The following is a 20,576-nucleotide window of genomic DNA, read 5'->3' on the forward strand; positions in this document are numbered from 1 at the left end:
TTTAACTGGTAATAAGTGAGAACAGGCAGAGCAAAGTAAGTTACAAATTAAAAGAAACAAAAACACTTAGCTAATTCTACACGGAAACCTCAATACAAACTTTTCAAACTCACCCTAAAACCTCTTTTCCAACTGTCCCTCCAAACCAGGGCTGTCTTCCCATCCTGGGGTCTTAGGCTCCTTCCTACAATTGCAGCCCAGCCAAAAGACCTTGGCCCCTGCTTTCCTATTCTTAAGAATTGAGGCCACTCCCTACCAACTACTGCTCAGACTTAAGGACAAAAGAGATAGTTTAACACTTGCTCATTAAGACATTGAGGGTAATACCCTCGATGCCTCTTTCACACATTTAAAACCCACAAAGTATTCCCCACTCCATATGTCTAATTTTACACACAAAAATAATACATATATCAAATTAAGATAAACAGAACCAGAGGATCATGACATGAAGATTGATAGGGTACATGAAATAATTTGCTCAAAGCACCTTTGAGTTATATATATTCTTGTCCATAAGTCCATTTCATAAAGCATGGGAGGTGGGGTTCTGTCACAGCAGTACCTCCTAGCCTAGAGGTATTTTTAAATTGGCACAGCTTGTTACCATGTCATGAAGAAATCTTGCTTTATTGTCAGGAGCATTTTAGGATGCTTTAAATATCCTGTGAGCCTGTCCTTGCAGAAGACTTGAGGTTAGGATTGAGAACTGACTGTGAGTTATTTGATCATAATCAAATATTCACCATATATTCCAGCAAGACTACAGCCTATTGCATCATGGTGCCTTTTTTCATTTTTACAACTTCATTTAATTATATTTCACATTTTTTAGCTAAAACGACTCAGTTAAGTACTTGGTTTTTTTGTAATTAGGCATAAATATCTAAGGCTAACCCTGTTGGAGACCATAAAGTCTTACTTGTTTTGTTACCGTTCTAATAAATTAGTACTTTATTTTATCATTTTTTATGTTATTTGACCAATTATTTTTGTACTGGTTAAATCCCAAATCTTATTTGAATAACTCTGTCAAAATCAGGACTGTAATGCAAAAGTTAGGATGAATGAGGACTCTTAACAATGTTGTCTAATCAGGGTACAGTATCAGTGGAATTAAAATGTCTCTATTTGCCATGCTAATGATTAGGAACTCATGCTGGGCAGATACTAAGGCAAATAAAAATATTTGTGTTTGACGTAGGAGATACATTGATCATCTGGCAACATTCCAGTTCAGTGATTTTATTGCTATTCTGTTAAATGGCTGTTTATAGTAGTTTGCTTTTATTTGATGTTGGAGAGTTGCTCAGTTTGGTGTGCTCCCTGGATAGAAAAAGGCAGACACATTTGTGTGGGTTTTAACCAGGATACAACTTTATTAGTTAAATTACATCCAAGGCTCACATTGGACAGCCCAGCATCATCACTTGAATCGCATTGGTCCTTCGCCAACTCTTGGAGGCTCCTTTTGATGGAGGTGCCAGTTATCACATTATGAGGGTCTCTATGTGTTCTTCTGTGAGAGCTTGTTCATGCTGATTCCAATGAAACGTGTGTACATTTTGTGTATGATCATCAGAAACTTTCCCCCTAATAGCCTCCATGGGGTCAGCAGGGAGCCCCATGGAGTGATGGTGCTATGTATGATCCTGCTGACCATCCCTTCCTTAGTTCTTTCTTACCATCTGTGATGGTGTTGGAACATCATTTGCTTGCTTTACAAGTGTGTCATTGCCTAGGTGTTTGTTTGCATTGTTCTTAATTAAGTATTAATCATTGTAGTTGTTAGATAAGATAGAAGGTGGTAACAACTACCTACCATCTGGCATTGTGTTATACCACAAGCCCAAGAATGCCCAACAGTGACCACCCACAATTCTTGCCAACGTTGTCTACAGGAAACCCATCAGGCAAAGCCTCATATATAGAAAGAAAGGGACTTTTGTCTGTGGTAGTTACTATTGGAAGTGGCACTCAGGCCACTAGCAACTATGGCACAACCTAAGGACACTTCCAAAGAGTCCCAGCACCACAGTGAGATACCTAGCTGTGGCACCAATCCAACTCTCCGGTATCCAAGAGCATAAGAAAAATGACAGAGTGCTCCCCTCTTCAGCCCGCTAAGCCTCTCTCAGGTTGCAGAACTTCAAGGCAGAGAGAGGCGGCACCACCAACTTCCACAGTCCAGGCACTGTCAAATCCGGCTAAGGCTGAGGATCTTATGGTGGACATTCTAGCACCTTCATAAAGACTCTGGAAAAGAAGCAATTTCTCTCTATGGCAGTCTCCTCCCTCCATTCCCCCAATGGCCAAGGGAGTGGAAAGAAAGTACTATGTGCCATCTAAGGGTACGTCTAGACTACATGCCTCTGGCGACAGAGGCATGTAGATTAGGCTACCCGACAGAGTAAAATGAAGCGGCGATTTAAATAATCGCCGCTTCATTTAAATTTACATGGCTGCCGCGTTGAGCCGACAAACAGCTGATCAGCTGTTTGTCGGCTCAGCGCGATAGTCTGGACGCTCCCCTGCCGACATCAAAGGGAGTTGTCGACAACCCAGGTATGCCTGGATGAGGCATACCTGGGTTGTCGACAACTCCCTTTGATGTCGGCAGGGGAGCGTCCAGACTATCGCGCTGAGCCGACAAACAGCTGATCAGCTGTTTGTCGGCTCAACGCGGCAGCCATGTAAATTTAAATGAAGCGGCGATTATTTAAATCGCCGCTTCATTTTACTCTGTCGGGTAGCCTAATCTACATGCCTCTGTCGCCAGAGGCATGTAGTCTAGACGTACCCTAAGGGATATAAATAGTTCTACTCTCCCTCCCAGCTCTTTGGTCAACGAATGGGAATGACAGGACCAACCGGCACCAAAAGCCAAAGAGGCCAGGCACCTCAAAATGTATACATGGTAGGGGGCCTCCAGTTGAGGATAGCAAACCAGCAGGCTGTCCTCAGCAGATACAATTTCAGTACCTGGGAAGCCACGTGGAAATTCAAGGAGCTCCTTCCGGAGGACTCTCAGATGGACTTCGCGGCATTGATAGAGGAAGGGAAGGTAGTGGGGAACAGCTCTCCAAGCTTCTCTGGATGGGGTGGATTCAGCAGCCCGCTCCTAATCTCTGAGCATAGTCATGCGCAGGTTGGCATGGTTGCAATTTTCTGGTCTCCGTCTGGAGGTGCAACATACTTTACAGGACCTCCCATTTGAAAACTTGTGGTTGTTCTCTGAACAAATCAACTTAGCTGCACAGCTTAAAAGACACTAGAGCCCCAACGTACTCCTGGGGGATGCACACTCCGACCATGCAATATAGGCCCTTCTGAGCACATCAACAGCAACAGTAACAACATTGCCAGAACTAGTTGTATGCCCAACTTTGCCTAGACTCCTATTGGTGCAGGGGCTGAAATAACAGATGTAGAAGCCTGTCCTGGTCATCTGGCCAGAATCAAGGTTCACCCAGGTTCATGCTTGAGGACTTGTGGACCAATCTCTACCCTAGATCCTTTCCTGTTATTTGGCAATTGCATATCCTGCTTCTACCAGGCATGGATCCTTATCACTTTGAACCACTTGGCCTTTTGAATGGTAGACATGGGCTACATGCTCCAGTTCTGCTTCCCAGTACTTTTCCCCAGCTCTCTTCAGGGACCCTTCTCACAGGCAATTCCTTCAGCAGAAAGTGCAATTGGTTTTGGCCATGGGGACAATAGAGGAGGTTCCTCAGGAATTCAGGGGGAAAGAGTACTATTCCTGCTATTTTCTTATTCCAAAGGCGAAAGAGGGCTTCAGACCCATCTTGGATCTTTGCAGTTTCAACAGGAACCTGTTGAAACTAAAGTTCCACATGCTTTTACTAAACTCCATTATCCCCTTCCTGGATCCAGGGGATTGGTATGCAGCCCTCAATATGAAAGACACCTATTCCACATTGCCATTCACCAGATGCACAGATGCTTTCTCTGATTCATGGTAAGTCAGGCACACCATCAATTCAATTTTCTTCCACTATTTGATCTGAGGAAGTGGATCTGGCCCACGAAAGCTCATCACCTAATAAACCATCTTGTTGTTCCTGTTTTTTGCATCAATTCATGGTGCTTCCCTTTGGCCTCTCCAGAGCCTCCCATGTGTTCACAAAGTGCATGGCATTGGTGGCCACATTTCTCCACAGGAGAGAGCAGAGAACAACAATTGACTGCCCTTACCTCAACAATTGACTGCTAAGAGGCAACTCCAAGGAGCAGGTGGGGGCACATGTTCATCTTATCAGGAACACTTTCCAGAGGTTGAGCTTTCTTTTCAACCTGGAAAAGTCAACGCTCATTCCCACCAGAAGACTAAAATTAATTGGAGCGATCCTTGACTCCATGACAGCGAGGGCCTCCCTGCTGGACTCAAGGTTCCAGGCCATGTGTTGGCTCATACAGTCCCTACAGTGTTTTCCCACTTCCCCTGCCTGGAGCTACCTGAGCCACATGGTGGTGGGTATGTATATGGTTGCGCACTCTAGATTGAGTCTCAGGACGCTCCAGGTGTGGCTTTCCTCAGTCTACCATCCAGGTCAAGACTGCTAGAATCAAGTCCTAAACATTCCTCTGAATACTCTGCAGACCCTATTGAGTGGGCAGACCCCTGGGCTGTGTTCCCTTTTGGGTCCTCAAGCTTGAGATTATGCTAGTCACAAACATGTTGGACCTGGGGGGGGGGGATGCACCTGGGAGACCTGTGGACCTATGGTCAGACAATCAGATGTTTTTCCACATGAACGTCAGGGAGGTTTGTTTGGCCTGTCATATGTTTCACATTACTATGGAAAGTCAAAGCATGACAGTTCTGATAGACAATACTACTGCCATGTTATATATCAACAAACAGTGCAGTGTGAGGTTGTCACCACTATGTAAAGAAGCTCTTCTCCTCTGGGAGTTTGTATAGCTCATTCCGCACAACTGGAGGCTTCTTATCTCTCAGGGATCTGAAATATAGTGGCAGACTGCCTAAGCAGGTCTTTTCTCAGCCACAAGTGGTTGGTAAGGGACAACGTTCTCCACTTCCTCTTCCATCACTCTGGAGTTCCCCACATTGATCTGTTCATGATGGAGACCAGCAGGAAAACCTCCGCTTTGTATTTTCCAAGGCCGCGGTGTAGAGTTGCTGCAGATGTGTTCATGCTGCTTTGGAAGGACCAGCCAATGTATATCTTTCCCCCATTTTCCCTGATCAACAAGGTTATCCTCAAGATCTGCAGGGATGGGGCTGAAGTGACCCTGCTGGTGCCAGCCTGGCTGTACCAGCGCTGATATATGATGCTCCTGGAGCTTTGGTGGAATCACCCATAGAACTCTCTCTTCACCTGGATCTGACCATGCAGGACAATGGGCATCTGCGGCACCCAGATGTCCTGTTGCAGAACCTCATGGTATGGAAGTTCCATGGTTAAAGTTCATGGAACTTCACAGCTCTTTTCAGGTCCAGCAGATTCTTTTAGGCATAGGAAGCCAGGACCACTTACCTTGCTTAGTGGAAGAGGGTTTTATGCTGGTATGCTGAGTGCCAGGTCTTCCTGACCCAGGTGTCAGTCCAGAATGAAAGGAATAATCTGCTCCATCTGAAGGAGCATGGTTTGCCCTGTCTTTGGTCAGAATTAATCTAGCAGCTATTTCAGCATTTGACCCCAGGGATGGGGCCCGCTCTGTCTTAATAAATCCCTTAGTGGTACCTTTCTTTAAGGGGCTAGATAGATCCTTTCCTTGGGTAAGACAGCTGCTCCCTGCACGGGACCTCAACTTGGTCCTTTCCAGGTTGATGCTACCACTTTTCGAACTACTAGCTACTTGTTCGCTCCTTTATTTCTTCTGGAAATTGGCTTTTCTGGTGGTGACCACATCTGCCAGAAGGGTTTTGGAGCTGAGGGCACTTATAAGGAGGGCTCAGACATATGATTTTCCACAGAGACAAAGTGCAACTCAGGCCTCACTTGGCCTTTCTCCCAAGGTGGTGTCACAATTTCACCTAAGTCAAGACATCTTCCTCCCAGTTTTCTATCCTAAGCCACATTACTAGTATAAGACTTCCATCACTGAACATGCGTAGAGCACTCCCCTTTAACATTGAGTGTACAAAGTCCTTTAAAGAAAGTCACTGCAACTCTTTGTGTAGGTGGTAGATCATTTGAGAAGTCTTTCTGTTGTCTCTCAGCACATTTCTTCATGGATCACGGACTGTATCTACAAGTGTTACAAGCTAGCAGGAGTCCCTGAACCAATGATTACTGTTCATACCATGAGGGCCTGTTCTGCAGCCTTTTTAACCCAGGTTCCAATTCAGGATGTATACAGAGCAGCTACCTGATCCTCGATCCACACATTCATGGCCCATTATGCCACTGATTGGCAGGACGGTAATGATGATGTTGTGGGCAGGGCAGTCCTACAATCAGTGGCAGACTCACTGTAAACCTACCACTTAGGTAATAGCTTGGGAGTCACCTAAATTGGAATCAACCTGTGAACAAGCGCTGGAAAAAGAAAAACTGGTAACTAACCTTTCATAACTGTTGTTCTTTGAGATATGTTGTTCACATCTATTCCAATACCCACCCTCTTTGCCCTCTGTCAGAGTAGCCAGCAAGAAGGAACCAAGGAAGGGGTGGATCAGCAGGGTCATACATAGCGCCATATACCGGCAGCCCTCCAGGGGACTCTCTGGGGATATGTCTACACTACAGCACTAATTCGAACTAACTTAATTCAAATTAGTTAATTCGAACTAAACTAATTCGAACTAGTGCATCTAGACCTAAAAACTAGTTCGAATTAGCATTTTGCTAATTCGAACTAGCATGTCCACATTGGAGGGGACCCTGAACCGAGGTTAAGGCTGGCCGGAAGCAGTGCCGGCAGGGCATCAGATTAGGACTTAGAGCGTGGAGCTGCTGTCTCAGGCTAGCCGAGGGCTGTGGTTAAAGGGACCCAACCCTCACCCCGGACAGAGAGTTCTCAGGGGTTCCCTGTTTGCAAAGCAGTCCTGGCTTGAAGTGCCCTGAGTGCCCACACTCGGCACATCACAGCACTCGGCCATCAGCCCGGCTGCACTTGCCGCAGGCTGCCATCCGGGGGGGGGGTCAATCGAGGGGGCTGCAGGAGAGCTTCTACCCCGAGAAGCCCGCAGAGCCACCCCAGTCCTCCCCATCGGGGGATCGTACCCCATTCCTCCCTCACCTCCTTCCACTTACCCCTCCCTAGCCCCCCTTCCTGATGTACAAAATAAAGGACACGCGTGTTCAAAAATAGAAACTCTTTTTATTGAACTAAACTCAGGGAGACTGGGAAAAGGAGGTGGGAGAGGGGAGGAGGGAGCTGGAAGGGGGAAGCCAGGGGAAGAAGGAGGGGAGGAAGTATAAAACTGTGGTACGCCATATCTTCAGTACTGTGTACAGATGTGATCTCCTCACCCCAGAAAAGATATTTTGGCCTTGGAAAAGATTCAGAAAAGGGCACCTAAAATGATCAGGGGTTTGGAACAGGTCCCATATGAAGAGAGGCTAAAGAGATTGGGTCTTTTCAGCTTAGAAAAGAGGAGACTGAGGGGGGATATGATAGAGGTCTATAAAAGCACGAGTAGTGTGGAGAGGGTGCATAAAGAAAAGTTCTTCATTAGTTCCCATAATAGAAGGACTAGAGGACACCAAATAAAATGAATGGGTAGCAGGCTTCAAACTAATAACAGAAAGTTCTTCTTCACAAAGCAAATAGTCAACCTGTGGAACTCCTTACTGCAGGAGGCTGTGAAGGCTAGAACTAGAACAGAGTTTAAAGAGAAGTTAGATACATTCATGGAGGTTGGGTCCATGGAGTGCTATTAGCCAGGGGGTAGAAATGGTGTCCCTGGCCTCTGTTTGTGGGAGGCTGGAGATGGATGGCACGAGACAAATGGCTTAGTCATTGTCTTCGGTCCATCTCCTCTTAGTGTTGGCCGCTGTCGGCAGACAGGCTACTGGGCTAGATGGACCTTTGGTCTGAGTCAGTACGGCCATTCTTATGTTCTAAGCACAGGGCTCTGGGTCGGGGGGTCTCACTGGACCACCCTGATTTTCATGCAGACCTGCTCTTGGGTGGCCAGGCTGGCAGCTATCCTGTCCTAGACGGCCACTTTCCTGTGCCTAGTGCGGACGTCGTGGATGAAGTCCACGATCTCTGCACTAGATCAGGCGGGCGCCCACCTCTTGCGGCACCGAGCAGGCTCTTGGGAGCCGCCAGCCTGGTCCCGGGAAGAGGCGGAGGGCTGGGTGGCAGTGGGTGGCTGGCTCGTGCCATGCCAGGTGCAGGGTCTGCTGGCTGGGTGCTGGCAGGCTTGCACCTGGCACGGGCACCGTAGCCAGACTGTGCCCCTTTAAGGGCTCCGGGACCAGGAGGGGGGCAGATGAGTTCCCCTGGTGATGCCCAGAGTGGCTACCAGGGAAAGCTGGGGAGGGCAAGCCTCCCTCTAGTTCGAATCAAGTGGCCACACAGCCCTTAATTCGAACTAGGTTTACCTTGTTTGAATTAACCGCTCCGCTAGTTCGAATTAAGTTCGAACTAGCGGTTTGTATGTGTAGCACCTATTAAAGTTATTTCGAACTAACGTCCGTTAGTTCGAATTAACTTTGTAGTGTAGACATATCCTGGCTGACTACATGGAGACTGCTGGGGAAAAGTTTCTGAGGACTATACTCAGAAGCAATCAGCCAGGCATGTTAGAGGAGTGCCCCAGCCCTGAGCTCCTGCCCTCCCCATTTTGCTGGAATGCAGCCACACATACCAGGTCCCTGTTGCTTTTCCTGCTTCCTCTGACTAGGGAACAAAGGGAAGAGTGCAGAGGCTGCTGTGTTCTTCTTCCGTCCCTCTCCTGGGCAGCCAGGAGCAAGAGAAACACAGCAGGCTCTGCACTTTCCTTTCACTTCCTAATCAGAGGAAGCAGTAAAAGCAATAGGGACCCAGTATGTGTGGCTGCAGCCCACCTACCTCCCAAAATGGCACCCTCACCCCCTCCTCACTCATCCCTACACACACCCAGCCCCCTGCCCCTGAATCCTGCATCCCATATTCCTCCTGCTCTGAGCTCGCCCACACTCCTATGAGTCACTCCTCATATCCCAACCCTGACTCCTGCACTTCCCAGCCCCCTGCCTTGAGCCTCTCATATTCTCCAATCTTGACTCCTGCACCCCCATATCCCAACACTCTGCTCTGAGCCCCCGGCACTCCACCCCACATTTAAAAATTTCTTACAAGTATTTTTGCATTTGTTACAAGCACTGTTGTGATAGGATAGTAGCTGTAAGATATTTAAGTTACTTTCACCCCTGTCAATAACTATTAGTGAGGTTGGGCTGGGATGCAAACCCATGCTCTGAAGTGTCCTATCCTTTGTTGCTAGAAGTTAGGAATGAGTAACAGGAGATGATCATCACTTGATGATTATCTGTTGTGTTAATTCCCTCTAAAGGACCTGGCATTGGCCACTGTTGGAAGACAGGATACTGAGCTAGACATGGTATGACCATTATGTTTTTAGGTACTGCATTTTTCAAAGGCTGCACGCATGCCCATGGACTTTGCTTTGCCAACATAAAATTGACCGTTGAAGGAAAAGCCCAATAGGGCACAGTCCACTGGGTGGATGTCAAAGGTTAACCTAATGTGGCTCTTTACAAGCAAGGCCACATGAGCATACCATGTGCACTGCCACTTCAACTGATGCAAAGTGAACAGCCCGAAGTTATTTCTCATCAGTCACCAGTTCCTCTTTTGTGTATGAGAGACAGTGAGTGAGGCAATACTTGCTAGGCACTTTCTTTGGGAAAGGACACTGACTCTGCCCAAATGTACCTCCTTTTGAATCTTGTTCTTAGATGTGCCCTCCATGCTTTTAACAGATCTGAGGTTATTTGTCATTATGTTCATCCTCTCCCTTCATACAGGACCCTGAAATCCTGAACAAAATCCTCCCAGAAATATTTGGACTCCATCTTGGGGTAACAATTCCTTAAAGAGCGGGGGAGATAAAACACCCATATTAATGGAGATGTTGCCTTTTTCAGCCTTGTTGGCCTTGCCCCCACTCCGTGCAGTCTTGGTCTCAGGGGAAGGTTCACTTAAAATGTGGGTCGCCTGAAGACCTCATAATGTTCATGTTCATTCCATAACATACACTATATGTGAAGACATTTTCCTGTTTTATTGTAGTCTCAGCATGAAAGCCTCAGCTGTTCAGGTGTGTAGTGCCTTGAGGCAAGCCCCTTCGCTCCTTTCACACCCCAGCTTTACCAATACGTAACTGCAATTCGTTTGGGGAAGGGTCTGCTCTCGTGCTTCTGAACTATGCACTCCAGCCATAGTCCCTTTATCAATTTTATCCCAGCACAGGGTGGGGTTCAAGCTTACTTTAATTGTAATATGCTCATCGTACATGAGCAATCAGGTGCTTGAAAATGTATTATATGCATGATATATAATGTCAAAATACATCAGCATGGGCTCATATGTTACTGGGTATAGCTGTCCTGTCACCTTCATGTAGATAATGTAGGGCACAAGCCTACTGTAAGGCTACTCTCTGAGGAGCTAGCAGCTGGAAGGCCAATAGCTGAGAATACACCTGGCCATTAAGGGTTGCCTATGCCTGCAGACAATAGGGCATGTTCTATAACTTTCCATTCATGTTCCCCATGAGCTCTCCTGCAGGCCTAATCTTGAAACTACCTAGAGCCCAGCCCATTGCTCCCACCAGAGCTCCCACTTTGCTCTACCTGCCTGAGACAAAATGGTCACACTAGAGGAGTGTGCTGAATCCAAATATACCTACTGATGGGGTCATACCATTGGGGCTTTCCCCTGCTCTCCCAGTGGAACCCAACTGTTTGTGAACTCACACTGTGCCTGACTTATTTTCCAGGGCTCCAGTCCGACCTGAAATGGACTGTGTTATCTCTGTGAGTTGCCCTATTCTTGCCCTCTTAGAATGTGGTTCTCTTCCTGAATTCATGTTCTTTTCTCTCTTTCCTTACTTTTGGTTGCCTCCTGGTCTGGGATAGGTAACACACGGCCCTCTGTACTAAGTGGCTAAGTGGGTCTGTTTGCCCATCTGCTGCACTCCCCCCCTCCGGCTCTTGGTCCACAGATGGTCAGCCACATGCCTTGCATAATCAGGCAGGTTTTGGTCATTGCCAGACTGCTGATTATGATCCATATGTTCCTTGTGCTTGCTTCTTATTTGACTACCGGAAACTAGCAAACAAAGTCTAGCTCTGAGAATATGAATCTTATCATGGCTTATATGGCTCCAAATCCTACAAGATTATGTATCCAAATAATGGGCGAAATCCTATAAAACCTCAAGTTTATCCAGAAAGTCCTGTGGAGCTGGAAATCTCTTAAGACATGTTCTTTTGTCCTCTCCCATCACAAGAGCCACCAAAACACATCCCTTGCCAAGTTCAGGATTCTCTTCTTTTTGTTCAGTAAGTTGCATTGTGATTGAGAAACTTATGCAAATGGCAAGTTTGTTTTGTCATTCATCCAGTCACAGCAAACTTAAGCATAACTTCTGATGTCCATGGTGGAATTATGTTTTGATCCTTTTACCAATGATTCAGCAAGTGGTAAATTTCCCTCCCAAGTTACACCTGAATCAGTGTTCCATATGGCTTTTGGGAAGGAGAGAATTGTTATATGAAACTGAAGACTTGTCTGTTTTTGGTCATTTAAAAATTACATGACACTTTTCACATGTCTGATTCTGTTGACTACAGCCCCTTATTACTGTAGAAGTTTCAAGGGTGGTTGTGAAACCACATACAGGAATACTCTATAGGACTAACAAGATTGGTGCTTTTTTCTCTGCAGGTCGTGTTCCGAGGAGGGGAAGGGGCTCTGCAGGTTCTGCCACCACTAGTTGATGTTATTCCTGAAGCCAGATTGAACCTGGTGATTTACTATCTTCGGCAGGGTAAAGAAATTTCCCTCTGACTCTTACATACAGGGGTTAGAAACTTTTCTTTTTCTGTGACATTTGTTCTTCATCTCACAACTAGCATTCCTCAGATAGGCCATAGTGTTCTTTACGCTATTTCATTGGTAGCATTATGGGAAATAAACAACTTATAAGCTTTCTTGGTTTTTGAAGAAAAACCATTTTCAAGGGGTTGAACAAATCCACTTCAGCAGAAGTTCAGAGACCTTTTTTTACACTAGTGAAATCCTTCCCCTTAAGCCTGTTAACATGCTAAAAATGTACATAGGACAGCAACCTATCAATGAAAACTATTTCTGTAAATGTGGCACAAACCTGCTATAAATCAAAGAGGCCCGACACAAGGCTGTAGTCTGTGAACAAAAATGTCCATTCTTTATACGTTTGCCAATTATTGAATCATAGAATACTAGCACTGGAGGTCATTGAGAGGTCATCAAGTCCAGTCCCCTGCCGTAGTAACAGGAATGTAGGTAGATTCCCCAGGCAGCAGAAGCAAGTTTCTTCTGTGTCCAACTCATTTCAGTCTTTATTTTTGGTTCCTTTTGTATTTTTATTGGTTACAGTGACTCCTTCTCCCCTCATGCTCATCACCACTGTATTTCTCCATTCAGAAGTGGATTGATTGGTGATTTGGTGTTAATTGCACCATATGTAATGGGATATGTTGATCACTTTTCTACTTGTTGACTTCCTTATTCATGGTAATTCATCAATTTTGCATGACTAGTTATTTAGAGCAGTGTATTTAAAAGCAGTAGATGTTATCTCCGTTGTCTTTATGGTTGTGTCCCACATATTCTGTTTTATTGTATTTCAAAGAAGGTTGCAGTAATGTTGACTGCCTCAGATAGTAAACTTTCCAGATTTGTCACCTATTTGTCTAGAGTTGTGACTGGTCTACAGTGAAAAGTTATGTCTGCATAGCTATCTCTTTCACAGGTGTAAAAAAATCCACCCCCCTGAGCAATGTAGTTAAAACAACCTAATCTGAGGTTAGTCTACATTACCACAGATATAAGTTAAACAACTTGATCTTATATATAACGGTTGATATAAATTAAACAACTTCAACTATGTGAATAACGTAGCTGAAGTTGATGTACTTAGATCAACAGATTGCGGTGGCTTCACTGTGGTAAGTTGACAGCTGAGTCTCTCTCGTCAGCTCCACCTATGCTTCTTGTTCTGGTGGAATACTGGTATCAACCGGTAAATCAGTACAGTAAACTTTTGATAATCTGGCACCTTTAGGACCCAGGGGGTGCCAGATTATCAGATATGCCTGAGTACTGGAAGGGGGGCTATGAGGGGTCTGGGGTGGGAGGTGGGGGGTTGGCGGGGAACTGCGCAGCATGGGAGAGGGCGGCGCTACAGGACCAGCCTGGCAGCACCCCAGCTGCTCTGCCCCAGGGCTTCCCCAAGTCCACTGCTTCTGAAACTGACGAGCGGTGGACTTGGAGAAGCCGGGGGCAGAGCAGCTCCAATTGTCTGGCTGGCCGGAGCACTTCTGGGTTCCAGTTGGTGCCGGACTATCAGGAGTGCTGGACCACTGGATGCTGGACAGTTGGGGTGTGTCTAGACTACTGAGTTTTGTCGACAAAAGTGGACTTTTGTCGACAAAACTATACCAGCGTCTACACTACCACTGAGTTCTGTCAACAAAACGTCGACAGAACTCAGCAGTTTTGTCGACGCTGGTAAACCTCATTTTACGAGGCATAACACCTTCTGTTGACAGAGTTCTGTCGACAGAAGGTGTTATTGCCTGTAGGGTTGCGTCTAGACTACAGGGTTTTGTCGACAAAGCAGCTTGCTTTGTCGACAGAACCGAATGTGTCTAGACACTCTAGGTCGACAGAAGTTTTGTCGACAGTATCTGTCGACAAAACTTCCGTCGACAAAACCCTGTAGTCTAGACGTACCCTTGGAGTTTTACTGTAGTTGATTTATTGTGTCTGTCCTGCTGGATCAATCGCTTCCCATCAATCTGGTGGATAGTGAATACATGCCTATAGTGAGGTGATCAATTTTTCCATTGATCTAGGTACCATCTCTTAGGGAGGCAAATTAATTACAGGAATGGAGAACCCATCCTGTTGGTGTAGTATCTATATTGAAGCACTACAGTGGCACCATAGCCTTGGTCATGTTGGTTCAAAATAATCAGAAAAACTTTAGGCTTCTTACCTGAAGAGCAGAAATAAACCATACCCTAAACTTTACATACCAATAAGTGCATCTAGGAGTTTGAGTGGCAAAAAAAATATGAAAAGAAAAAGCTCTGTGAGCCTTCTGTAGCTTAATTATATTGATTCTTATGCTTGTTATGCCAGTTTTTGCAACATTTATGCCATGCCAATACGATTGTTGATATTTAATCCCTTTGTCAGAGGACTTGTCTCAAATGAGTTTTTTCATCTTTCTATTTAATTGCTTCCAAAGATGTCCCTGTATCTGCACATCCAGTTGGTACTTAGCTTCATTACACGAGCTGTGACAAATTTTAGTACATAGGTGTGTTCTTTTTCTATTGCCCTGAATGAATCTAACTCATTTGCAGTACCTGCTTTACAGAAGAACCTCCATATCATTTTGCTAATCCATAGGCCCTTTAAGTCTCATAAATATGGCAATTTTTCCTAATTTATTATCAAAGATTTAATGCCAGAGATGTGCAGTAAGATCTTGTATTAAGACTTCATTACTTTTACAAATTGTGCAAGAATATATACACTAGTGAACCAAAAGTACTTGGTATTTAAGAGTAAAGTATTTAAAAAATAATTTGCCTCATCTGTACCTCAGTAGCTCATGATTATGTGGGATTTGATTTTTGTACAGTGTTTTGAAGATGTAAAATAATGCATCAATATTATACAATGAAGTATCATTAAAGTTAAACTATACTTGTCAAAATACATTAACAAAATATGCTGTTTATATAGTACTTCTGTTTTAAAAAAAAATCAAATTCATTTGCTTTATTATCAGCAATTGCTAATTTGCAGTGGATTTCCTGGCTATTAGTGAGAATTAACTTGTTGGATAATTGTGTGACCAAAAAAACCCTATGAAAATATATGAAAGTGAGGCGGGGATGGAGTTAAGATGATCTAAGACTGGATCCTTTTTTTTTTTTTTTTTAAAGTACTTTTTTATATATAATTTTTGTGTGTGAGTTACATTCTTTAACTTTTGCACTAACAGTGTTTTCTGTATGGGAGAATTAGAATCAGATACCCTAATTTGCCAAATGTTGAAGTATTAATAAGGAAACTATAAAGTCTGTATTCAGAAGCATCTAATCTTGTTTTGCCCTGGGGGAGGAATAAACATGTTGGATGAGACAGGAGCATGAGGAATTTATTATCTTAACCTAATACAGTTGAGAAATCATTCACTGGACTATGAACAAGAGGCATAAGTGATCTCTATTCTAGGGGAAATGTATTTAAAAAGAAGCTATTACTCAAACTATGTTTGTTATACAGGCTCAAGAAAGCCACCACCAGCCAAGTATACATTTATACAGATTTATAGTCCCCTGACTCCTCCCCATCAAATGCTTTGTTTCTCTGGCTATGTCTTCACTACCAGGTTATTTTGAAATAAGTATTTCTAAATAATAACTCTGGAAATAATTATTTCAAAATAAGCTTCTTCTTCTTCACAAGCAAGAGTTATTTCAAAATAATAAGCCCATTATTTTGAAATAACAGGCTTGGTAGTGTGCACACTCCCCTTGTTATTTCAAAATAGTTTCCAGTGTAGACATGCCCTCTGTGACTGGGTAAAGGAATGTTGTGGAAGTGAGTGGTCTCTCTGAATACAATTCACTGTGGTTTGTCATGTATATAACTTTTGGTATTTCAGATGACGTGCAGGAGGCTTATAATCTGATTAAGGACCTGGAACCTACAACTCCACAGGTAATTTAAGGTTTATGGCATGGTTACTTAGAGAGTTTACAATTTGGGATAGACTTTGTCACATCCAAGCCAGATCCCTGAGGATTCATTCCCTTTAATATCCTGCTTTCATCCTTTCACTAGTTTTCACCCATGCTAAAGCTTTGTATATATGTGAAATATAGACATACAGGTATTATTTAGCTTACAGTCTAAATAGACCAGACAGAAATAGGGTAGTAGAAAGGAATAGAATGTACAAACAGAGAGAACAATCCAATGGCAGTAAAAATAATGTTAACTTTGCAATTTTATTATTTAAATCCTTTCAGTTGGGTTATGTTAAGCATGTTAGCTATATAGGAAGAGTGATGGAGGGAGGTGTTAGGAGCAACAGCCAATCTGCACAGGGGAAGGACTGCTCAGGGTGAAAATTGCCCTGTCCTTGGCTGCTGCTTGAACTGCTTTGTGCAGCTGCTGGGCTTGCTTCTGTCTCTTACTGACTCTTCCCTTTAGCTTTTTTCCCCTCATAGGTTACATGACTGAGGAGGAGAGGGAAGATTTCATAGGTTCTTGTGAGAGGACAGGGTGTCCTCTGCATAGGTCTGGATCATTCTAGGTGGGAGAGGTGGTCCCAGCTGGGCCCTATTTTAACCTCTCACCCCAATTCAAACTGCTTACTACAACTGCTGAGCCAGCTTCGGTCTCTTGCTCCTTCCTGTGTTTTCTTTCTGAAAGAGCACGCATACACACGCATACATTGTATAAATACAGTGGGTCTGAACTAGGGACCTGAATAAATGGTTAAGATTAACTGGTGGAGGCTGGAGCAGCCCTCTGGGGCCCGATGCAGGTGGAGCGTGCTCCTATCCACCCCCCCATCTGCAGTGGGGGATGGTACTGCAGCCCGGCTCTCTCCCCCTCCACTGCCCACTCCTATTTAATCAGTTAACTGGTTAAACATAATGTTTAACTAGTTAACTAATTAGACAGGATTTTACATTCCTAGTTTTACGAACAAGAGAGAATGTCTAAAACAGACATGGCGGAATGGGTGTTCTGGAAGATTAGATACAGTGACCAGAATGCCTGAAACCTGTGTACCTACCCTCCAGCTTCCATCATTGTTGATGGTGGAGTAGCACCATCAATAATTTACCTATTTTTGACTGCATTGGGGCAGCTATTGATGACTTTGTGCAAGTCATCCCAAATTCATGCTGATAATGCCTTTTGTCCATACCACTTCATCATGTGTTATCTATTTGTGTTCATGTATTCTTTATCTGCTAACTGGTAGTGGAGATATATTATAAATCTTATGTGAACATGAGTTGAGAATGGCAATACTATAGGCAAATTATGCATATCATTCTAGATGAGTACAAGTAAATCTTTCCTATCACCTCAATTGTGCATATGCCACATATTTTACAGAAAAATATTTTATAAAATTTTAAAATATTCATTGGTACTATTTTATTATCTTTGTCTGCCTGTAAAGCCAGGCTTCTTAGTCATCATTAGTCCCACTGTGTAGGGTTTTTGAGAGAGAGAAATTACAATGAATAAATGTTAGGGAGATGTAAATATTGCCTAAAACAGTATTTTCAAAAATCATATAATTTTTCAGATCTGACATTTTAGAACCTTCAATGGCTAACGTCAAATGCTTGTTCCCACTAGCAAAATGGACATCTTTCTATAGCAATGATATATACTCCTTTATTTAGCCCTGCAGAGACCTTCTACAATTGTAAATCTGTCACTGATTCTAGGTTGGATGTTATTAAGTCCTGCTTATCAGTATTTGGCAGGAAATTCAGATTTGAAGGAAAAGAGGAAACTTTTCTCTAGGAGGCTTTTTTGAAAAGGTTACTGGAGCTCCTCAGATTAAGAATGATAGATCCATCTCCACATGAAGGATTTCTATGCATGTGCTTGATTTATAAATACATTCCTCGTGTATATGCTAGTGTTGGCCACAAAGCTGATAATATACAATATGTAATATATACAAGAAGGGTCAGATTGGGTTGTATCAATGATTCATCTAGCTAAGTATCCTGTCTTCCATGAGTGGACAGTGCCAGATGCTTCAGAGGGAATGAACAAAACAGGGCGATTGAGTGATCTATCCCATGTTGTCCAGTCCCAGCTTCTTGTAGTAAGAGGCTTAAAACACTCAGGCAGTGTCTACACTGGCGCGATCTTGTGCCAAAGCGGCCGCTCTTACGCAAAAACTTGCTGCCTGTCTACACTGGCCATGTGTTCTTGCGCAAGTAAACTGACATTCTACTGTATAAAATCAGGGCTTCTTGCACAAGAACTATGATGCTCCCACTCAGGAATAAGCCCTCTTGCGCAACTGTTCTTGTGCAAGAGGCCAGTGTAGACAGGCAACATGAATTTCTTGCGCAAGAAAGGTCTATGGTTAAAATGGCCATCAGAGCTTTCTTGCGCAAGAGAGTGTCTACACTGGCAAGGATGATCTTGCACAAAAGCACATGCCAGTGTAGACGCTCTCTTGCACAACTACTTTAACGCAAGAAGTCTTGCGCTAAAAAGTTTTTGTGCAAGATCACGCCAGTGTAGACGTAGCCTCAGAGTATGGGGTTGTGTCCTTAACCATCCTGGTTCTCAACCTCAGGTTGGGGGCCTCCTGGGCGGCCACTAAGGATGCATTTTGCATCAACTGTTCTATTAGTTGATAGGGCACCTCTGCCTTTGAAGTGTAGCTACAGCCCTACAGCTGTTGCTACACTTCAAAGGTGAAAGCTCGGCGTGGAGCCCAGGGTCAGCCCAGGGTCTGGCCTCAGGCTGCAAGTGGTGCTGCCGCTTTGAATTATCCCCTCTGTTTGATAGAGGCATCAAGGTGTGGGGAAATGACTAGTCGACTATCCTGTCAACTATCCGATAAGCATTTGCTTATCAAATAGTTGACTAATCGACTAGTCCTTTGCATCCCTAAAAGCCACTAGCAGGTTTCAGATTGTATCAAAATAAATCAAGGTATGTCTACACTACAAAGTTAATTCGAACTAACAGACGTTAGTTCGAATTAACATCGATAGGCACTACACAGGCAAACCGCTAGTTTGAATTAAATTCGAACTAGCGGAGCACTTAATTCGAATTAGGTAAACCTCATTTTACGAGGACTAACGCCTAGTTTGAATTAAGTAGTTCAAATTAAGGGCTGTGTAGCCACTTAATTCGAACTAGTGGGAGACTAGCCCTCCTCAGCTTTCCCTGGTGGCCACTCTGGGCACCACCAGGGAAACTCGTCTGCCCCCCTCCCGGTCCCGGAGCCCTTAAAGGGGCACGGTCTGGCTACGGTGCCCATGCCAAGTGCAAGCCTGCCAGCACCCAGCCAGCAGACCCTGCACCTGGCACGGCACGAGCCAGCCACCCGCTGCCACCTAACCCTCCGTCTTTTCCCGGGACCAGGCTGACGGCTCCCGGGAGCCTGCCCAGGTCCGCAAGAGACGGGTGCCCATCTGGTCTAGTGCGGAGATCGTGGACCTCATCCACGACCTCCGCACTAGGCACAGGAAAGCGGCCGTCTAAGGCAGGATAGCTGCCAGCTTGGCCACCCAGGAGCAGGTTTGCATGAAAATCAGGGTGGTCCAGTGAGACCCCCGACCCGGAGCTTAGAACATAAGAACGGCCATACTGGGTCAGACCAAAGGTCCATCTAGCCCAGTAGCCTGTCTGCCGACAGCGGCCAACACTAGGTACCCTGGAGGAGATGGACCGAAGACAATGACTAAGCCATTTGTCTCGTGCCATCCATCTCCAGCCTCCCACAAACAGAGGCCAGGGACACCATTTCTACCCCCTGGCTAATAGCACTCCATGGACCCAACCTCCATGAATGTATCTAACTTCTCTTTAAACTCTGTTCTAGTTCTAGCCTTCACAGCCTCCTGCAGCAAGGAGTTCCACAGGTTGACTATTTGCTCTGTGGAGAAGAACTTTCTGTTATTAGTTTGAAGCCTGCTACCCATTCATTTCATTTGGTGTCCTCTAGTCCTTCTATTATGGGAGCTAATGAAGAACTTTTCTTTATGCACCCTCTCCACGCCACTCGTGCTTTTATAGACCTCTATCCTATCCCCCCTCAGTCTCCTCTTTTCTAAGCTGAGAAGTCCCAGTCTGTTTAGCCTCTCTTCATATGGGATCTGTTCCAAACCCCTGATCATTTTAGTTGCCCTTCCCTCTCCCACCCTCTCTTTTCCCCTCTCCCACCTCCTTTTCCCAGTCTCCTCGAGTTTAGTTCAATAAAGAGAGTTTCTATTTTTGAACACGTGTGTCCTTTATTTTGTACATCAGGAAGGGGGAGTTAGGGAGGGGTAAGTGGAAGGAGGTGAGGGAGGAATGGGGTATGATCCCCCGATGGGGAGGACTGGGGTGGCTCTGCGGGCTTCTCGGGGTGGAAGCTCTCCTGCAGCCCCTCGATTGACAGCCCTCCCCGCCGGGATGGCAGCCTGCGGCAAGTGCAGCCGGGCTGATGGCCGAGTGCTGTGATGTGCTGAGTGTAGGCACTCAGGGCACTTCAAGCCAGGACTGCTTTGCAAACAGGGAACCCCTGAGAACTGTCTGTCCGGGGTGGGGATTGGGTCCCTTTAACCACAGCC

At 44.9% G+C, this 20,576-nt stretch overlaps 1 protein-coding gene across 3 annotated transcripts in view; it reads left to right on the plus strand.

Annotated features, from left to right (window-relative positions):
• The window catches only part of IFT56 (intraflagellar transport 56), an 83,972-nt gene that overhangs the window by 27,675 nt on the left and 35,721 nt on the right, over positions 1–20,576 (plus strand). For all 3 annotated transcript variants that reach the window (XR_003090266.3, XM_006127813.5, XM_089780778.1), the window contains 2 exons: positions 11,899–12,001; positions 15,902–15,957. Coding sequence is in view for 2 of the 3 variants with exons in the window: in XM_006127813.5 (XP_006127875.2) it covers positions 11,899–12,001; positions 15,902–15,957 (159 nt within the window). In the remaining variant the exon portion in view is untranslated. The remainder of the gene's footprint in view (positions 1–11,898; positions 12,002–15,901; positions 15,958–20,576) is intronic.

The sequence above is a fragment of the Pelodiscus sinensis genome, chromosome 1 (genome assembly GCF_052426305.1).
Source record: "Pelodiscus sinensis isolate ZL-2025 chromosome 1, ASM5242630v1, whole genome shotgun sequence".
Taxonomy (NCBI): domain Eukaryota; kingdom Metazoa; phylum Chordata; order Testudines; family Trionychidae; genus Pelodiscus; species Pelodiscus sinensis.